At 42.1% G+C, this 16814-nt stretch overlaps 2 protein-coding genes and 1 long non-coding RNA gene across 3 annotated transcripts; all 3 read left to right on the top strand.

Moving 5' to 3' along the window:
• Positions 1 to 55: 55 nt before the first annotated feature.
• Positions 56 to 9849, top strand: LOC118241759. Its single transcript, XM_035528679.1, has 2 exons — positions 56 to 366; positions 2507 to 9849. The coding sequence occupies exon 2, from the start codon at positions 5647 to 5649 to the stop codon at positions 7189 to 7191; it is 1545 nt and encodes a 514-aa protein (XP_035384572.1). The 5' UTR covers positions 56 to 366; positions 2507 to 5646; the 3' UTR covers positions 7192 to 9849.
• LOC118241760 lies at positions 382 to 9849 on the top strand. The gene is made up of 2 exons (XR_004776348.1): positions 382 to 1610; positions 8992 to 9849. It is a non-coding gene; the product is annotated as an uncharacterized LOC118241760 (long non-coding RNA).
• Positions 9850 to 13487: 3638 nt separating this feature from the next.
• Positions 13488 to 16068, top strand: LOC113587311 (transmembrane 4 L6 family member 1). The gene is made up of 5 exons (XM_027025911.2): positions 13488 to 13671; positions 14881 to 14949; positions 15203 to 15348; positions 15696 to 15882; positions 16054 to 16068. The coding sequence occupies exons 1-5, from the start codon at positions 13501 to 13503 to the stop codon at positions 16066 to 16068; spliced, it is 588 nt and encodes a 195-aa protein (XP_026881712.1). The 5' UTR covers positions 13488 to 13500.
• Positions 16069 to 16814: the final 746 nt, after the last annotated feature.

Raw genomic sequence — 16814 nt, 5'->3', positions numbered from 1 at the left:
ACATTAGCTCCTCCCTGCAGCTGACGAAACTACGGAAAACCACTGAAACTCCCAGTGAAGAGGAGCCTCTAACTACATGCCGATTATGAAGCACTAGCACACCGCGATGCAGACTGCGCAAGAAGATGGTGGCCTCGAGCCCCTAGATCCAAAATCCAAACCAATACATTGCAAAACTCAGCTTCTCCTCTTTAGCAGTACGATCAGCCAACTGAGCATCCTGGAAGAACTGGAAGATCTACCAGTACTACAATAACATACTCAGCATGGATAAACTCGAAGGAAAAAATTAAGCTAAGAAAAAAGCCAACTCCCTTATCGAAGAGACCACGGCCGGCAAGCTCAATTGGTGTCTAAGAAGATCAGGTAAAATCCCCGCTACATATGGAGACACAAAACAATGTGTAACCAGCAGAGTTTCTCAATTTGCTTTTAGCCAATTCATGTGCCTATTGAATGTATGTACTGCCATGTTGTGTTAGCCTCGTAGCTTATTTCGGCTACCACAGTAATTATAATTACCATTCACAGCTGTGAGTAATGAATGATTGAGTTTAGTAGTGTATATAAATGCTAGCACAGTCTGACTGAGCTAGGCTCTGCTGTTCACATTTTAATCACTATCACCAGCTTCCTAAAGGAAGCATGCACACAATGAATAGGAGGGGCCCGAGAACTGATCCTTGAGGAACCCCTTGAGTCACAAGAGAAGTGGAAGAAGTATAGCCAGAGGGTAACAAACTGTTTTAACTCAGTTAGATATTATGTGAACCAGTCCTGGGCAGAGCCATCAATGGCCAGCTCACACAGTCTAGACAGAAGAATGGAATGGTTTACCGTGTCGAAGGCTGTGCTTAGATCTAGTAGTAAAAGAATACAAAGACCAGCAGAATCCACAGACACGAGGAGGTCATTAGTGATCTTCAGTTTCAGAGCTGTGGAAGGGATGGGATCAGTTCTCTTCAAGAACACGAAAGGAAAGGAAGATTAGGCCAGATGTTATCCAGAGCTAAAGGGTCCAAACCAGGTTTTTTGAGTAAACGAGTGACTGCAGCAATTTTAAAGGTAGATGGAGCATGTCATGTGATTGATTAATAAGAGTTATGATATGAGGGGCCCGAGCGGGCTTCAGTTAAAATGTAGGGAGAAGATCAAATAAGCAGGTCATAGTTTTAGACTTTACAATATTAGTGTTGTGGACATCAACTATGTGCAGGTGCACAGCAATGGCAAATGCAGTGACTCTAATAGCAGTTCCCCGTGGAATTGCTCCATGTCAACCCTGCAGGGGTATCGGAATGTAATGTGGGTCTGTGGTTCGGTGGCCTATGGTGAATTGCCACAGAATTGGACTTGTTGTTGTTATCCAGCTATAGTGCACCCAAGGATGCAGGTGTTTACACTTTCCTATGCCAAGCAGCACAGGGCGAAGAGAGACATAACCAGCACAGACTATCGTGGTAGAATCCTGAGGGACCCATGGACTACTCCGGGGCAAACTTTTGGCTGAACTTTGGTTCCAGGACTGAGGACCGTAGCAGCCTTTCAAAAGATCAATGGGTTAGCTTATCAGTTACTGCAAGTAGTTAATGACACCTCAGCAGCTATAGGTGCCTTAAAGCTAGAAAAACAAGCGATAAGGGCAGCAGTGCTTCAACATACAATGGTATTAGATCTCCTAACCATGAAGGAAGGAGGGGTGTGTAAAATGATTAACACTTCCTGCTGTTTTTACATTCCAGATCTCAGCGCTAATATTACTGATATGAATCATATGCGATCTGCCATCACTCCGCCGCCTACAGTTCCAGGTGGATTCTGGGACTGGCTGATGGCCTGGTTGGGCAGTTGGGCAGCAAACCTAGCGGCTGTAGCGTTGCCCATTCTGCTACCCATTCTTCTTCTTCTTCTTCTTCTTCTTCTTCTTCTTCTTCTGTGTTTACCTCCTTTTTTGTCACTGTGTGTCAGACGTCTTTCTAGTGTGTTCACCACGCCAGCTCTCAGCAGTCATGCCAATGACCAACCCCATGTCTGTGAAGACATTCCGCTCCCCAAGACGGGCGGTGCTGGTGACCCACATGAAGACATCGTAGTGTTATTTGCTGAATGAATGTGTGATATAGAATCAAAGGGAGAGATTGTTGTGGAAATTTACTTGCTTTCTGTTACTTTGCTTTCTGTTCTATAGTCACAGCATAACCAGTCCTGCAGATAAGCGCATGAGTCAGGGGACACCAGCTGCCCACATACTGTTCTAACCATAGAGATAGAAGAGCCTTCAGCGCTCAGGCTAACCAAAACATGAATTAGCAGATACTCTGTAGGAGTCGTGTTTCTTTTTTTCTTTTTCTTCTGTTCTGTGTATTAGGGGAGGGGGACCGTACTGCGGGTCAGTTCTCTTACTCTGTTATACAGGGGACAGAACTCAATAAACTTTTACTTTTTACTACTCAATGCATAAAACTGTCTGTGCTCTCATTTTTCCACCACAATTTGGCGTTGTTAGCAGGATGAGCAGCTCCACCGCTGAAGGAGGAAAATCAACACTTCACTGAGGACGCTCCTTGGCAAGGCTGAGCTGGGAGGGAACACCCATTCGGGGAAAAGTACCGCCAGAGTGAAGGTATTTTCCCTTATCTTGCGGTGCCTGCCTCATCTTAAAAAAGAACCGTGAGTGGGAGAGAGCAGCTAATTGTGTAAGTACACAGACGTTTATTTCCCTCTGGGCGGCCGTTCGGGAGTTCTCCTCCAGCATAAGAAATATTTCAGATGTACTTGAAATAGCTTTGTTACGATGGTGCAAAGTAAAGTGAAAAAGTAGCCTGCTGATAGTGAGGCACCTATTACTCAGACATGAGATAGGGTACCCAAATAGGTCCGGACCTGGGAGGAGAATCAGTCCGAGAGCAAACAGAGCATAAGATACATTAACGGGACTAAATTACAGTAGCGCATGCATTGAGAGAGTAATAAAATGGGATCCCAAAATACTAAATTAATACAACATGACCCATTCGAGTGGAACCAGCCCTTACATAATGACATGCGAAGGGACTATATGGAGAGTGCCCTAAAGTGGTTGCCCATATGGGTAGATTATTATGGATTCCCTCGGAATGGGAGCTTGAGTGTGAAACTGCTTAATAATATACTTAGACGTATGGAAAACCGACCAGGGGATTCTGGTCAGCATAAGGTATAGGATAGACACCATGGGAATATTATAGCAAGTTTTAAAATGTGGATAACAGAAAAGAAAAAAACAAAACAAACAAACAAACTAAGCAGACTGGGAGGAGGGATGAACCTAACTCCACTTCTCAGTGTGTGTCCTCCAGAGCCGATCCCGATCTCAACTCCGCTCCACCGCAACGGAAACCAGCAGCCGTGGTGCCTGATCCAGTGGAAGCGGAACGTGCACCCGCCTATGGACTACCTCAAGTAGGACCACACACTGGTCTCTTAGATGAAGCCCACGCCATAGAACGAAGGCATCACCCTCAGAGCGGTTAACCAGGAAATGGATGCTGACACCTCATTCTGACTCAGCAGACTGGCTAAAGACTATGCCAGACATCATGAAGCTCAAATTCAAAGAACAGAGCAGACAACATTGATCAAGCCATGTTCACCATGATGCAACAAGTGGCTCCCAGGGGGAGAGGACAAGGAAGGGAGCAAGATTCTCCAGGAGGGAGAGACATGTCATGGAGAAATCTATGTTAAAATTGTGGAAAAGAAGGACATTTTTTCAGAGACTGTCCAGACCCAGATGGCCAAGCTGCGAGAAACAATCTGGAAGAGGTGGACTGACAGGCGGAGGAGAGGCAGGACGGCTGTGAGGGACCACTAACCCCATCAGAAAAGGGAAGTGCCAGAATTTTATTCTATGTATTCTCAGCAATTAAGTAAGGGACCCCTAGCATTACCCCAAGTAATCTTAACTGTTAATGTCAAACAATTGAAGTTTTTAGTAGATAGCGGTGCAACGCACTCAGTAATTCAAGCCAAAGGGTTTAATGTACCAATTACTAATAGGACGGTGTCCATAATGGGTGCAAGTGGAAAGGTGGTGCATGAAAGAATGTCTGCGCCTCTCCAATGTCAGGTGGGGGAATGAAAGTTTTGACATGGGTTCCTTATTTCCTCTGTGTGCCCGATCAACCTGATGGCTCGAGATTTGATGTGCAAATTGAGTTGAACTTTAGTAAGCTCCCCAAAGGGACTCAGTGTTACCTTCGCGGAAGGCAAAGCCAGTGCACAGATGGTGCAGCTGGGAGAGGGGGAGCCGGGATATATCTACGAGTAGGCGTTGCAAGGTGGGGCAGGGAAAATAACCGAACACATGATCGAAACTGCCAGAAGGGCAACTAAGGGAAGAATTAACTATATGAATGCTGAATGTTTGTATGTGACTGCATATATTTCCGATGGTCCAGACGAGCAGTACGTGGAAGCTTTTTTCCACCATAAAAACCTAGAGACCATTAGAACTAAATATTTGTATTGGGATGATTATTTTGTAGCTACGCAAGCTGAACTGTCCGATGAACAGAAACGGTGATATGATGTTGAGTACTCCATCCCCCATGTCTCACTAGGAAGAAGTAATCCTTTTAGACAATGGCGGGAGGTGGGACCGTGGATAAAACAAATGAGTCATCTCCACAGATGGGAACCCACTGAACAACCCACTATTCACTATAATGCAGGAGTATATGCATTCCGAATGACTCTGCTGTATGTAATTACGGCTAACAGAGCTTACCTCACCTCATCAGAGTGTACCCTTGACTAAGTTTGTAGCATTAGAATTCAAGCATGATAATTACCTGAGTGAGGTACCAGATATCTTATGGGCTTAAGGGAAAAACGATGTGGGATTAATCAAAAATTGTGAGCCAGTGCAGATTACGCCAAAGGGCGCATACAGACCGAAACAACCCCAATACCCATTGAAAAAGGAGGCTATAGAAGGTATTAGGCTAGTATTCCAATCCCTTCAAGACGCCGGTGTAATAATACCATGCCCATCCTCACCTGTCCGTACCCCCATATTTCCTGTGAGGAAACCAGGGCGTGATGAGTGGAGATTTACAAGCAGTAAATGCAGGAGTACAAGCAAGGGCGCCTGAATTGCCAAATCTGCACACCGTATAATCACAAATACCACATGACAGTCGATGGTTCACCGTCGTGGATCTTGCGAATGCTTTCTTTAGTGTACCGGTACATCCAGATAGCCAGTTTTGGTTTGCTTTTTCCTTTGAAGGAAAACCCTACACGTTTACGCACCTCTGTCAGGGCTATTGTGAATTGCCAACCATTTATAATGCAGCATTAAGACAAAACTTAGAAGGTCTTACTCTTCCTGCAGGCACAACTCTGCTGCAATAAGTGGATGATTTATTATTAGCAGCACCAACAGAGGAGTTGTGCAAGCAAGCCACTTTATGCCTGTTGTAACGTTTAGCTGCAGAAGGGCATAAAGCTAGTAGAGCAAAATTACAGAACTGTAAAGAGGAAGTAACTTTCTTGGGGCATATTATTAAAGGAAATACACACAGGCTGTCTCACAACAGAGCACAAGCTATAATTTCGCTACCTAAACTGACCACAAAGAAACAGGTATTGTCTTTCCTGGGCATGTGTTCCTACTGTCGCATGTTTATTCCATCCTATGCAGAATTGGAGGGACCGTTACAAGCCATCATTCCCACTAAAACCGGGAATGTGATGCAGCTGGCCTGGACCCCAGAGGTGGAAAAGGCATTTGTAGAATTGAAACAAGCACTACAACGCCTGCCTGCCCTAGGTTTACCAGATCCCAACAAACCTTTCACTCAGATGGTAGATGGGAAAGGTGGTTATATGACTTCGGTTCTATGCCAGAAACATGGCACACATCAAAGACTAGTAGCTTACTTCTCAGCAAAATTAGACATGGTAGCACGAGGGCTACCAGCCTGCCTCAGAGCAATAGCATCTGCCAAGAAGGCTATACTAGCCTCAAGAGATATAGTGGCATACTTCCCTCTTACTGTTTTAGTCCCACACGCAGTACACCGAATACTGCAGGACCAAAGAGTGTCACACTTATCAGCCCTGCGGTGGGTGCGATACCACACTACCCTCTTAGACATGCCTAACATAACTGTCAAAAGGTGTATAACACTGAACCCAGCTACACTCCTTCCTACGGAGGAGGATGGAGATCCACATGACTGCACAGCAGTCTTAGCTGAAGTATGTACACCGCGGGTTGATCTCTTTGAAGAAGCCATAAGTAACCCAGACCTATGCCTCTATGTGGATGGGTCAGCAAGCAGGGATGACACAGGGGTCAATAGGGCAGCATACGCTGTAGTAACAGATCATGAAATACTTAAAACAGAAGTATTACCATCCTTCTATTCAGCGCAGGCTACAGAACTAGTAGCACTGATGGAAGCATGCAAACTAGCTGCAGACAAAACTGTTAATGTCTCTACTGATTCCAGATATGCTTGGGGGGTAGTTCATGACTTTGGAGCCATATGGAAACACAGGCAATTCCTGATGAGCTCAAGTAAATATATTAAACATCACCATCTTGTAAATACACTGCTAGAAGCCATTTTGCTGCCAAAAACAATTGTTAAGTGTGCAGCTCACAAGGCCACAGAAGAGCAAATCAGCAATGGGAATAATTTCGCAGACAGAGTAGCAAAGGCAACTGCAACTAAAACCACTGTGCAAGCAGTACAGGAAACAGCTACTACCCTGCAGGCCACATTATGGGAGATTCAGTCAGGGGCTACCGCACCCGAACCATTTCAACATTGGCAGGTTGATTTTGTTGAATTAACCCAAGCAGCAGGTAAGAAGTATATGCTGGTGTGCATGTGTATGTTTAGCAAGCGGGTAGAAGCACAAACGGTAGCTAAAATGTTCCTAAGGGAAATCATTCCTAGGTGGGGCCTACCAAAGCGTATCTCAAGTGACAACGGCACACCATTCGTACATCAAGGGCTCATAGAATTAACCAAATATCTAGGTATTGATATGAAGAAGCACTGCAGTTACCAGCCCGCTAGCGCAGGGGTGGTAGTGCGGGCTAACGGCATTTTGAAAGCGGGATTAGCAAAAATGTGTCAACAGACAGGACATAACTGGGCACAGTGGTTACCATTAGTCCTGTGGCAAATGTGAACTAGACCCCAAAAGCGCACAATGCTTAGTGCCTTTGAGACGGTATTTGGCAGACCACCCAATATGGGTGTAGGGCCTCCACTGACAGATAATGCACTCCTAACTGATTCTATAGTACAGTATTGCATGTCATTGCACCATGCTCTGTCAGTTGTATCCAAACGGGTGCAAGCTCTCCTGCCAAGCCCTGCAGACAAGCACCTTCATGATATCGCTCCAGGCGACTGGGTGTTGGTGAAAGACCTCAGACGAAAGAAGTGGAACCAAACACGGTGGACAGGACCACACTAAGTCCTGTTAACAACCCACACTGCTGTCAAAATAGAAGGACGAGGAACCTGGATACATCACACACACTGTAAGAAGGCTCCCACACCAGCCCCAACTCCAAGCAGCAGCACCCCAACAGACTAGATCGGAACTGTGTTGAGTAGGGTGTTGAAGGCAAGGCCTACCATTTCGACACTTGGAACCATCAAGAAATCTATAAGATGGGTGTGTCGGTGCTTGTGATACTTGGGGTCTGGCATAGTGTCCACTTGAGTACATCCGAACGTATAACCTGGGATACCACTTCCTCCGGTTATTGGACCAGGATAAACAACGGCTATTTTAGCACCTCTAACAAGGAACAAATCCCATGGTATCAAGCCTTCAATAAGCCAGTGCAGCAGACAATTACAGGTCACCTAAGAGAAAACACCACAAAGCAGTGTCAAATCATTAGGGTTCCGTCTGCTTCTTATGATTATTCTGCAAACAGAAAATATGTATGGGACATCAGAACTGATAGCGAAGTTAAACAATCAGTCAATCTTACTACTGCCAATGCGCCCGGGGATGGAAATGCCATTCAGGTAACGTTACGAGGAAACTGGAATATGGCTAATCCCAATGGTAGCTATCTGTGCTGTATAGAAAGGGTGGGGGCTGACATTTGTGCACCACTGACACAGATAGCACTGCCACGTAGAGAAAATCACACACAGCTAACACAGGCAGAACATAGACTGCATATTACTATGGACAAAGAATCCTATGACTTATTCAAAGAATTGTTACCATTTCAGGGCCCCAACACCACTGAGGCAGAACGATTAGCAGCTAAATGCCAACACAATACAGCGTGTATGCCAGCCTTTGTGCATGCCCAACATATCGAGCAAGAGTGCCTGGTGTGCCAGCACACCGGTGTTCCATGGACTGTAATCCCTCTGAAAAACGCAGTGAATATGACAATCTCTAGGTGCCAGGTTATTAACTAGACCTCAAACTGTTCCAATCCCACTAACCCTGCACCACCAAAAATTATGCTGCATGTGGCAGCTAGAAAGGGTGAGAAACGTGTATGCCAGATGAAGCAGCAGGTGCTGGTAGGTTGGTCCAGATGCATCAACTATGTGCAGGTGCACAGCAATGGCAAATGCAGTGACTCTAATAGCAGTTCCCTGTGGAATTGCTCCATGTCAACCCTGCAGGGGTATCGGAATGTAATGTGGGTCTGTGGTTCGGTGGCCTATGGTGAATTGCCACAGAATTGGACTTATTGTTGTTATCCAGCTATAGTGCGCCCAAGGATGCAGGTGTTTACACTTCCCTATGCCAAGCAGCACAGGGCGAAGAGAGACATATCCAGCACAGACTATCATGGTAGAATCCTGAGGGACCCATGGACTACTCCGGGGCAAACTTTTGGCTGAACTTTGGTTCCAGGACTGAGGACCGTAGCAGCCTTTCAAAAGATCAATGGGTTAGCTTATCAGTTACTGCAAGTAGTTAATGACACCTCAGCAGCTATAGGGCACCTTTAAGGCACTTAAAGCTAGAAAAACAAGCGATAAGGGCAGCAGTGCTTCAACATACAATGGTATTAGATCTCCTAACCATGAAGGAAGGAGGGGTGTGTAAAATGATTAACACTTCCTGCTGTTTTTACATTCCAGATCTCAGCGCTAATATTACTGATATGAATCATATGCGATCTGCCATCACTCCGCCGCCTACAGTTCCAGGTGGATTCTGGGACTGGCTGATGGCCTGGTTGGGCAGTTGGGCAGCAAACCTAGCGGCTGTAGCGTTGCCCATTCTGCTACCCATTCTTCTTCTTCTTCTTCTTCTTCTTCTTCTTCTTCTTCTTCTTCTTCTGTGTTTACCTCCTTTTTTGTCACTGTGTGTCAGACGTCTTTCTAGTGTGTTCACCACGCCAGCTCTCAGCAGTCATGCCAATGACCAACCCCATGTCTGTGAAGACATTCCGCTCCCCAAGACGGGCGGTGCTGGTGACCCACATGAAGACATCGTAGTGTTATTTGCTGAATGAATGTGTGATATAGAATCAAAGGGAGAGATGTTGTGGAAATTTACTTTGCTTTCTGTTACTTTGCTTTCTGTTTCTATAGTCACAGCATAACAGTCTGCAGATAAGCGCATGAGTCAGGGACACCAGCTGCCCACATACTGTTCTAACCATAGAGATAGAAGAAGCCTTCAGCGCTCAGGCTAACCAAAACATGAATTAGCAGATACTCTGTAGGAGTCGTTTTTCTTTTTTTCTTTTTCTTCTGTTCTGTGTATTAGGGGAGGGGGACCGTACTGCGGGTCAGTTCTCTTACTCTGTTATACAGGGGACAGAACTCAATAAACTTTGCATTTTTACTACTCAATGCATAAAGCTGTCTGTGTTTGATGTGCTCTCATTTTTCCACCACAATCAGCAATGAAAGAAGAATCAACAGTATGAAAAGTTGAAAGAGAAGAAGAGAATAAGTTATAGACTGGGGAATGCCAGAGAGGAAAAGGAAGACTTATTAGCAGCAGAGGGTTATGGTCTCTATAAAACGTTTTGATAACACATCGGATGCTGATGACTTTCAGTGGCTGTTGCCTCTGACGGTGGTTCCTACAACTCTTGAAAGGTGCCAGTCCTGGTGTTTTTAGTTACACTGATGGTATTGATAACATAAACATACATTGATAACACATACTTTTTAATAATTCATTAGTTTTTTTAATGTATTGTCCTCTTAACTATTTACCACTGCAGCATATTCCCATGAACAAAGCCTGCTATAATCAAAATTCCAAATTTGAGCTATTATTACTGCTACCATGACATAACATGCTAAAGTCAGAGCTAATCATTTTGAGCTAGCTGTTGGCTAGAATCATCAATTCAGCAGAACAATTGTCAAACAAAAGTTATAAACTATATACATAGCCTACTTGTAACACATTCAGTTTGCATCCCCTTTAACACTCAAACTTCAACCAAAAGTGTTTACTGGGATTTTAAAAACTACTACTAACAATAATGTATGATAGCTTGGTTAGCATTTGTTGTGGTAGCTAGCTAATTTTTCGACAAGCTTATGCAGTACAATAAACCACTTATATATAGCTATAAATGTCTGATTAAAATACGATATATGAAAGAATTCAAGTACGTTAAAACGAACTATCCTCCGGAGGCTTCGTTTTGTTTTTTCTATTTTATGTTGCTTGTGTGCAGAGAACTGTGGGTAACTGAGCGACTGGAAGGATACATCAGTTGCATCCTTAAAATTGCTCCAAATGCATTTCTAGGCTGAGGATGCCTGTTCTTGCTGCTCCTTTGTTATTGCTTTCCCCTTTGCCTGCTTTTTTTTGCCAGTTGTATTGTCCATCCCTGTGCTTGTTTCTGTCTCTGTGCCTGTCTGTGTGTCCGTTTCTGTGTCTGTTTTTGTTCCTGTCCCATTGTCCCTATCCTGGTCTATGATGCATTTCGGTTTTCCTCATCCTTTTGTACCTCTGATTGTCCCCTTGTCATTTGTTGTCATATTTGTATCTCCTAATCCTCCCTCCCAGCCCTTTTGTCATCCTCAGTCTGTTTCTGTTGAGGGTTTTATTCCTGCTCCTGCTCCCATGTCTGTTCCAGGTTCTTATGCTCCTGTGCCTGCTCCTCGTCATGTCGCGTGTTCTGCTCCTGTTCCTGGTCTGTGTGTTCCTGTGTCTCATCCGGTTCTTGTCCCTGCTCCTCAGCTTGCCTGTTTTGTTCCTGTTGGTGTCTCAACCTAGTCCTGTTCTTGGTCTGTTTTATTTTTGGTGGTTTTCCTTGTTTCTGCGCACCTCTGTGCTGCGTGCTTTTGGGCGGGGGGGGGGGGGGGTGCATGCTGTCATGTTTTGCTCCTCCTAACTTGTATGTTGTCATGTTTACCCTGTTTCATGTATTTGTTTTGCTTCCATGTTTCATTTATCCCCACCCATCTTTTGTAGCACCTGTGTCTTGTTAAATCCCATTAGTACACGTGTGTTTGCTGGTCATTGTTATTCCTAGTCAGAGTTTGTGTTCTAAGACTTGTGTTTTCTCTGCCTGTTTTGTATTCACTAGTGTTTAAGTGTTAGTTATAACCGTGACTTGTATCACTGTTATAGCCTGCTCTCTTTTTTGTTGTGTGCTTTTGTTTGTGAAGCTTCCTCTGGCTCCCCTCCAGTTAAGTCACAAACTCAAGACGTTCTTGATTACAGGCGTTTATTTTGCACGTTCATGCCTTCAAACAAGCTGTAAGAACTATAGAAATAAAAAAACTAAATCATAATGATTTAGTGCATTACATACACATTCTCTCAGAGAATAATTATGAAGAGATCACACAAAACAACATACTGTCATGGAAGGCTCCTCCCCCAACGAGTCACGTGGTATGGCCCGCCGCATTCAGGGGATTCACATTTGTACTGTTTGTAACCACCCCCCCCACCCCCCACCCCCGAAATTGCACACACCTGCACAGGGTTTAATGTTGAATGTCTGTCTGTCTTTTTAAACCCCTGTCAGTGTGTACATCCTCGTTGGTCATTGTCACTACGTGTGTGTTAATTTCGATCTTTGTAGCCCCGTGTTAAAGAGTTCCTCTGGGACGCTCCTAGAGCAGCCAGCAAAAGGAGGACTATTAGGAGAGGTGGTACGTTTGGAACTGGGGCGGACATGCACCCCTTGGTCCATTGGGGCCGAGGATGCATTTCCAGCTGTGTTTATCGCCGCATGTACTCACGCTTCATGTATGTCTGTGTGTGTGTGTGTGTGTGTGTGTGTGTATATATGTATATATATATATATATATATATATATATATATATATATATATATATATATATATATATATATATATATCAGAGAAAGAGAGATCATATACATGTGTCCAAATCCAAAGGTATGTTTACCTTGTCAGGCTGCTCCTTTTGAGCCAAAGAACTGTTGAGATTTAGTGACAGCATTCAATATGCAAGTGTGTTTTGTGCTTGCAACATTACATAAGCCCTTTTTCTTTCTTAGTTAATGATTAACATAATAGTCATTTACACAAGCAAGACAAATGGCATTCTCTGGATATATATATATATATAGTTCAAATCATGTCCAAGCACTCTGACTCATATATCAGTAAATGCTTCAGCATTGATGCAGATTAGACACTGATATAAGTCTAACCACTACAGTAAGAGTCAGCAAACCTAATGCTCAAGGACAGAAAGCCTTTATTGAACTCTGAGACAGGAACACTGACCGTAGGGGCAAGACTGCTCACTGTAACTTCACTTTGTCTGTTTTGTACCCATTCAGAACAACATCTTTTAACGAGTCCTAAAATACTGAGTCCTAAAATACTGATCCTTTTAAGAGTGTAGACTGAAAAAAAGTCCTTTGATGTGCAGGTGATAGAATTAGAACTAAAGGATCATAAATTTATTATTCACCATCAAGTTCAGGAAATAAGAGGTAAGTTTTCATTTATACAGAAACTGTAGATTTGTCTGTTCTTCCACATTGTGACCCAAAATAATAGAGGAATCATTGTTTACCACTAATCTGGCTTAAACAACTATTATCTTACAAATATTAATCTGTCTTAAACAACTATTATCTTACAAATATTAGCATATACATTTATTAAATATAAACACAAATATGTTTACTGATTGAGAGTATGCTTTACACTTATGTTGTTATTTTGTGTTGCACCATGGTCCTGGAGGAATGTTATTACATTTCACAGCCAAAATTACAATAAATAACATCTTGAGTTGACTTGTGTGTGATTGGCTGCTGCTTCTCACTGGTGTGTGTTGACCGTCTGAAAATGCATTGTACAGAGCATTGATTGTGAAGTGTCCTTTGGTATTAAGAAAGGTGCTATATAGTCCATAATTGTACATTACCTCTATAAAGTAGTTGAACCTAATAAAGTTGCCATTGAGTATAGGGACCAGATCTATTTTTTTTAATAACATGAGTAAACAAAACAAACTAATGTGGTTTTTCTACAGGTGATCATGTGTACAGGAAAGTGGGCTAAGTGCACAGCAGACCTGCTGTTCCCACTGGCTCTGTGTTGCATTGTAGCCAATATCCTTCTGTTTTTTCCCAATGGAAAGGTGTGGAGTACAAAGAAGATCACGGAGGCTATCTGGTACTTACCTGGAATCATTGGAGGAGGAATTCTGGTGAAGTTTTGTGTGTGCACAGAGGGACAAATGTTTATTTCCATGGATATAAAACCAACTGTTTTAGAATAACTTACTGATTATGACATACATCTTACCATATGTGTTTTTTTATGCAGTTGTTTGATGTGTTTCTTTATATGATCAAATTTGGGCTTGGATAGCTCTGGCAATCTAACTGAAATTCTGGAAGTCCTTAACTTTGTGGGAAAGAAACATTTAATAAAAGTTACCTCCAAAGGATATTTTTATGATAAATGTAAGAGCTGACCAGAATAATTTGATCACACATTTTTTAATTCAGGCGTCAATGAGAAATATTCTGTACACATCTATCTATTGAAAATTTACTTTATTTCTAGATGTTTTTATCAATTTTAAGTAATTTAAGTACCAATATTTTATTGTTATAAGCATTTATCTTAAGAAAACCTACCTGCCAGTAACTACCTTACTAATTTACTTTCCTTACTTACTCACCTTACTACCTTAATAATTTTTAAAAAATCTAAATAAATGTATTATTTTCTTACAATCATTTCAAAATTAGATTGTAGATAACTACATAAGATTTAAGATGTTTTCACTTATCTTTCTCACCATGAATGCAATAAAAATATAGCCATAACCAATGATCACATAAGCACAAACTATGCAAGCACAAAATGTAGGTTCAAGCATAAAATTGGGTCCAAGAGGTTTTACAAAAATGGACAATGAAAGTAAATTTAAAAAATCCAATAGCCTCTCTAGTTTATAGAGTGACATGCATTGAAAAGTTTCATTATGTTTCAATATATTTCAAATAGAAATAGAAGGGTGAATTTCATACTTATGGAATGTTTTTCATTACTACATGGGAACCTATGATGTAGGAAATGGGATTGTCTATATTATTAGACCTACAGAAGTAGGAATTACACTTCAAGGAAGGGGATTGTTTTAGCAGCATGTAGAAAGTCAAACCCATGCAGCAGGAGTTGCTAGCACCTTGAGCATATTGAGTTATTGGTGATGCTGAATGGGAAGGTTTCTTGAAGTTTTGATTATGTGGTCAAAATGGAATAAAAGTGCTGCATTGTCTGCACAATGTGCAATCATATACTATTATTGACTGCATAAGGTACAATCAATATTAGACCACAATGTCCAATTAATCATATACTTATCCTTACCTAACTAGTGCACCATCTGTATGTAATTTCATAGGTGTTCTTACCTGCTTCACTAATAAGGGCAGTTGGGACAGAGGGAAGCTGCTTTTCTAACAGATGTGGGGTGAGATGGCACGACTGTTAAAATTAGCATGCCTAGCCTGTGTGTATAATAGCAGGTGTGTGAGGCCTTCCATACAGTGTAAAAGAATATGAATGAAATGCTTACAGTATTTCCACAACATTATGATTTCATTTAACTATTTTGTGAGCATCTGCCTTTGAAGTCAAGTGTTTTGGTTACTAGTTCTCAAAGAAATAAAAAGAGAACAAAATAGTTTATAAAACATAACTTTTGCACCAATTTAATGTTACAGATGATGCTTTCCATGGTGATGTCTGGTTTGGGGGTTGCTGGAACACTCTATTGTATTCTAGTCTCTGTGGTTGGGTTGCAGGATGGCCCCCTCTGTGACACAGGAGATGGCGTGTTTATCTACCCTTTCTCCAATCAGACGTTAAAGTAATACACACGTGTGCAAATACAGACATACAAACATACCAACACAAATTTTTCTTAGCATAAAAAAGGAAGTGTGGGTTTTGTGCCTATAACTCTCATCTAGTTTAATACTGCCATATTCTGATTTTCTGAGAAACTGAAACTACTCTTCATTAGTCATTTCTGTTACTTCTCTTTAAAGAAATAATGCATATATGCATATATCGACAAAATTGCAGAATAATTTGGGGAACAATTTGTGGTTTAGAAATCTCATCTTGGAAAAAGTGTTAAATTATAAATTATAGAGATGAAGAAGAAAAAAAAAAGTAAAACTAACCATAAGCATGTTTTTATCTTCTCTTCAGTGAGAGTTACTTGTTTAAACAGGAAATTTGGGAGGTGTGTGAGCAGCCAGAAAACGTGGTTCTGTGGAACGTGGTTCTATTTTCAATTTTATTGGGTGTGGGAACCCTGGAGGCAGTGCTCTCCCTTACACAGGTGACCAATGGGCTTGTGGGATGCCTTTGTGGAACCAGCATGAACCACAGACAGGTATACTACACAATCTCTCTCAATAACACAGACTGAAATCCAATAATTATTTCTTCTGCAGTAAGAGAAGTAACAGAATGCTGTCCCTCCTAATGGTGATTAATGACCACAACATTGTGAAATAAAAAAAGAAAAAAAAACAGCACTCTCCAGTTTTATGTTTTCTTACAGGCTTCTATGGATTAACCCTTCTTCACATTTGAGCAGTGGGAGTTCCTGAGACCTGTTGAATTTGCTTTGCTATTAGTGCAGCAAGACCAAAAAGATCATCATCAAGGCCCTATCAGATGACTATAACCATATTATTCAGATATCAGTACAATTTTCCACACAATGACCTCAATACTGGGTTCACAAAAACTAGACTGGTTTCAGCAGTATACAACTTCTAAACTTGAAAATTGTAGTGTAAAAACACAATTACATTTCCTTTATGAAATTCAGTGTTTGAGTTCAGTGTTTTACATTTTTACCAATTGGACACATGCATCCCTTACTGATTTTGAAAATAAACCCCTTTTCCCCAACATAAATACATTAATGTTCAAATAAGAGGCAGTCTCACTACTGCAGCTGATGACATAAGCTACATGACCGGCTGTCGCGAATGGCCACCCTCCTGGCGTCCCTGTTGTCATGGATTCCCTGTTGTCTGTTTTCCTGCACTCCCTGGTTCCACTCCTTAGTTTCGTTTTCTCCGCCCCTCATCTGTTCCTTTATTCCAGTCTGTGTTTTGGTTCTCCCTGTTCCCATGTTCACCTGAGTGTTCTGTGCCTGATTGTCTTGGTTATTTAAGCCCTGTGTTTTGTCTTCTAGTTTGTTGGTTATTTTGGTAAGTCACGTTCCTTCTGTCATGTCTATGTTATGCTCCTAGTACTGTCGTCACCATTGCTTTTCCATTTACTCCATTCATATATCATTTTTACCCTCAG

The sequence above is a fragment of the Electrophorus electricus genome, chromosome 7, assembly GCF_013358815.1.
Source record: "Electrophorus electricus isolate fEleEle1 chromosome 7, fEleEle1.pri, whole genome shotgun sequence".
Taxonomy (NCBI): Eukaryota; Metazoa; Chordata; class Actinopteri; order Gymnotiformes; family Gymnotidae; genus Electrophorus; species Electrophorus electricus.
The sequence above is the reverse complement of the archived record's forward strand: the minus strand, read 5'-3'. Positions and strand labels throughout refer to the sequence as shown.

Excerpts from the sequence above, each read along its gene's own strand:
- LOC113587311 (XM_027025911.2), top strand. The coding sequence starts at position 13,501 with ATGTGTACAGGAAAGTGGGCTAAGTGCACAGCAGACCTGCTGTTCCCA. Across the intron at positions 14,950-15,202 it reads GCTTTTCTAACAGATGTGGG|ATGATGCTTTCCATGGTGAT; the intron begins GTGAGATGGCAC and ends TTAATGTTACAG. Across the intron at positions 15,349-15,695 it reads TTCTCCAATCAGACGTTAAA|TGAGAGTTACTTGTTTAAAC; the intron begins GTAATACACACG and ends TCTTCTCTTCAG.
- LOC118241759 (XM_035528679.1), top strand. The coding sequence starts at position 5,647 with ATGTGTTCCTACTGTCGCATGTTTATTCCATCCTATGCAGAATTGGAG.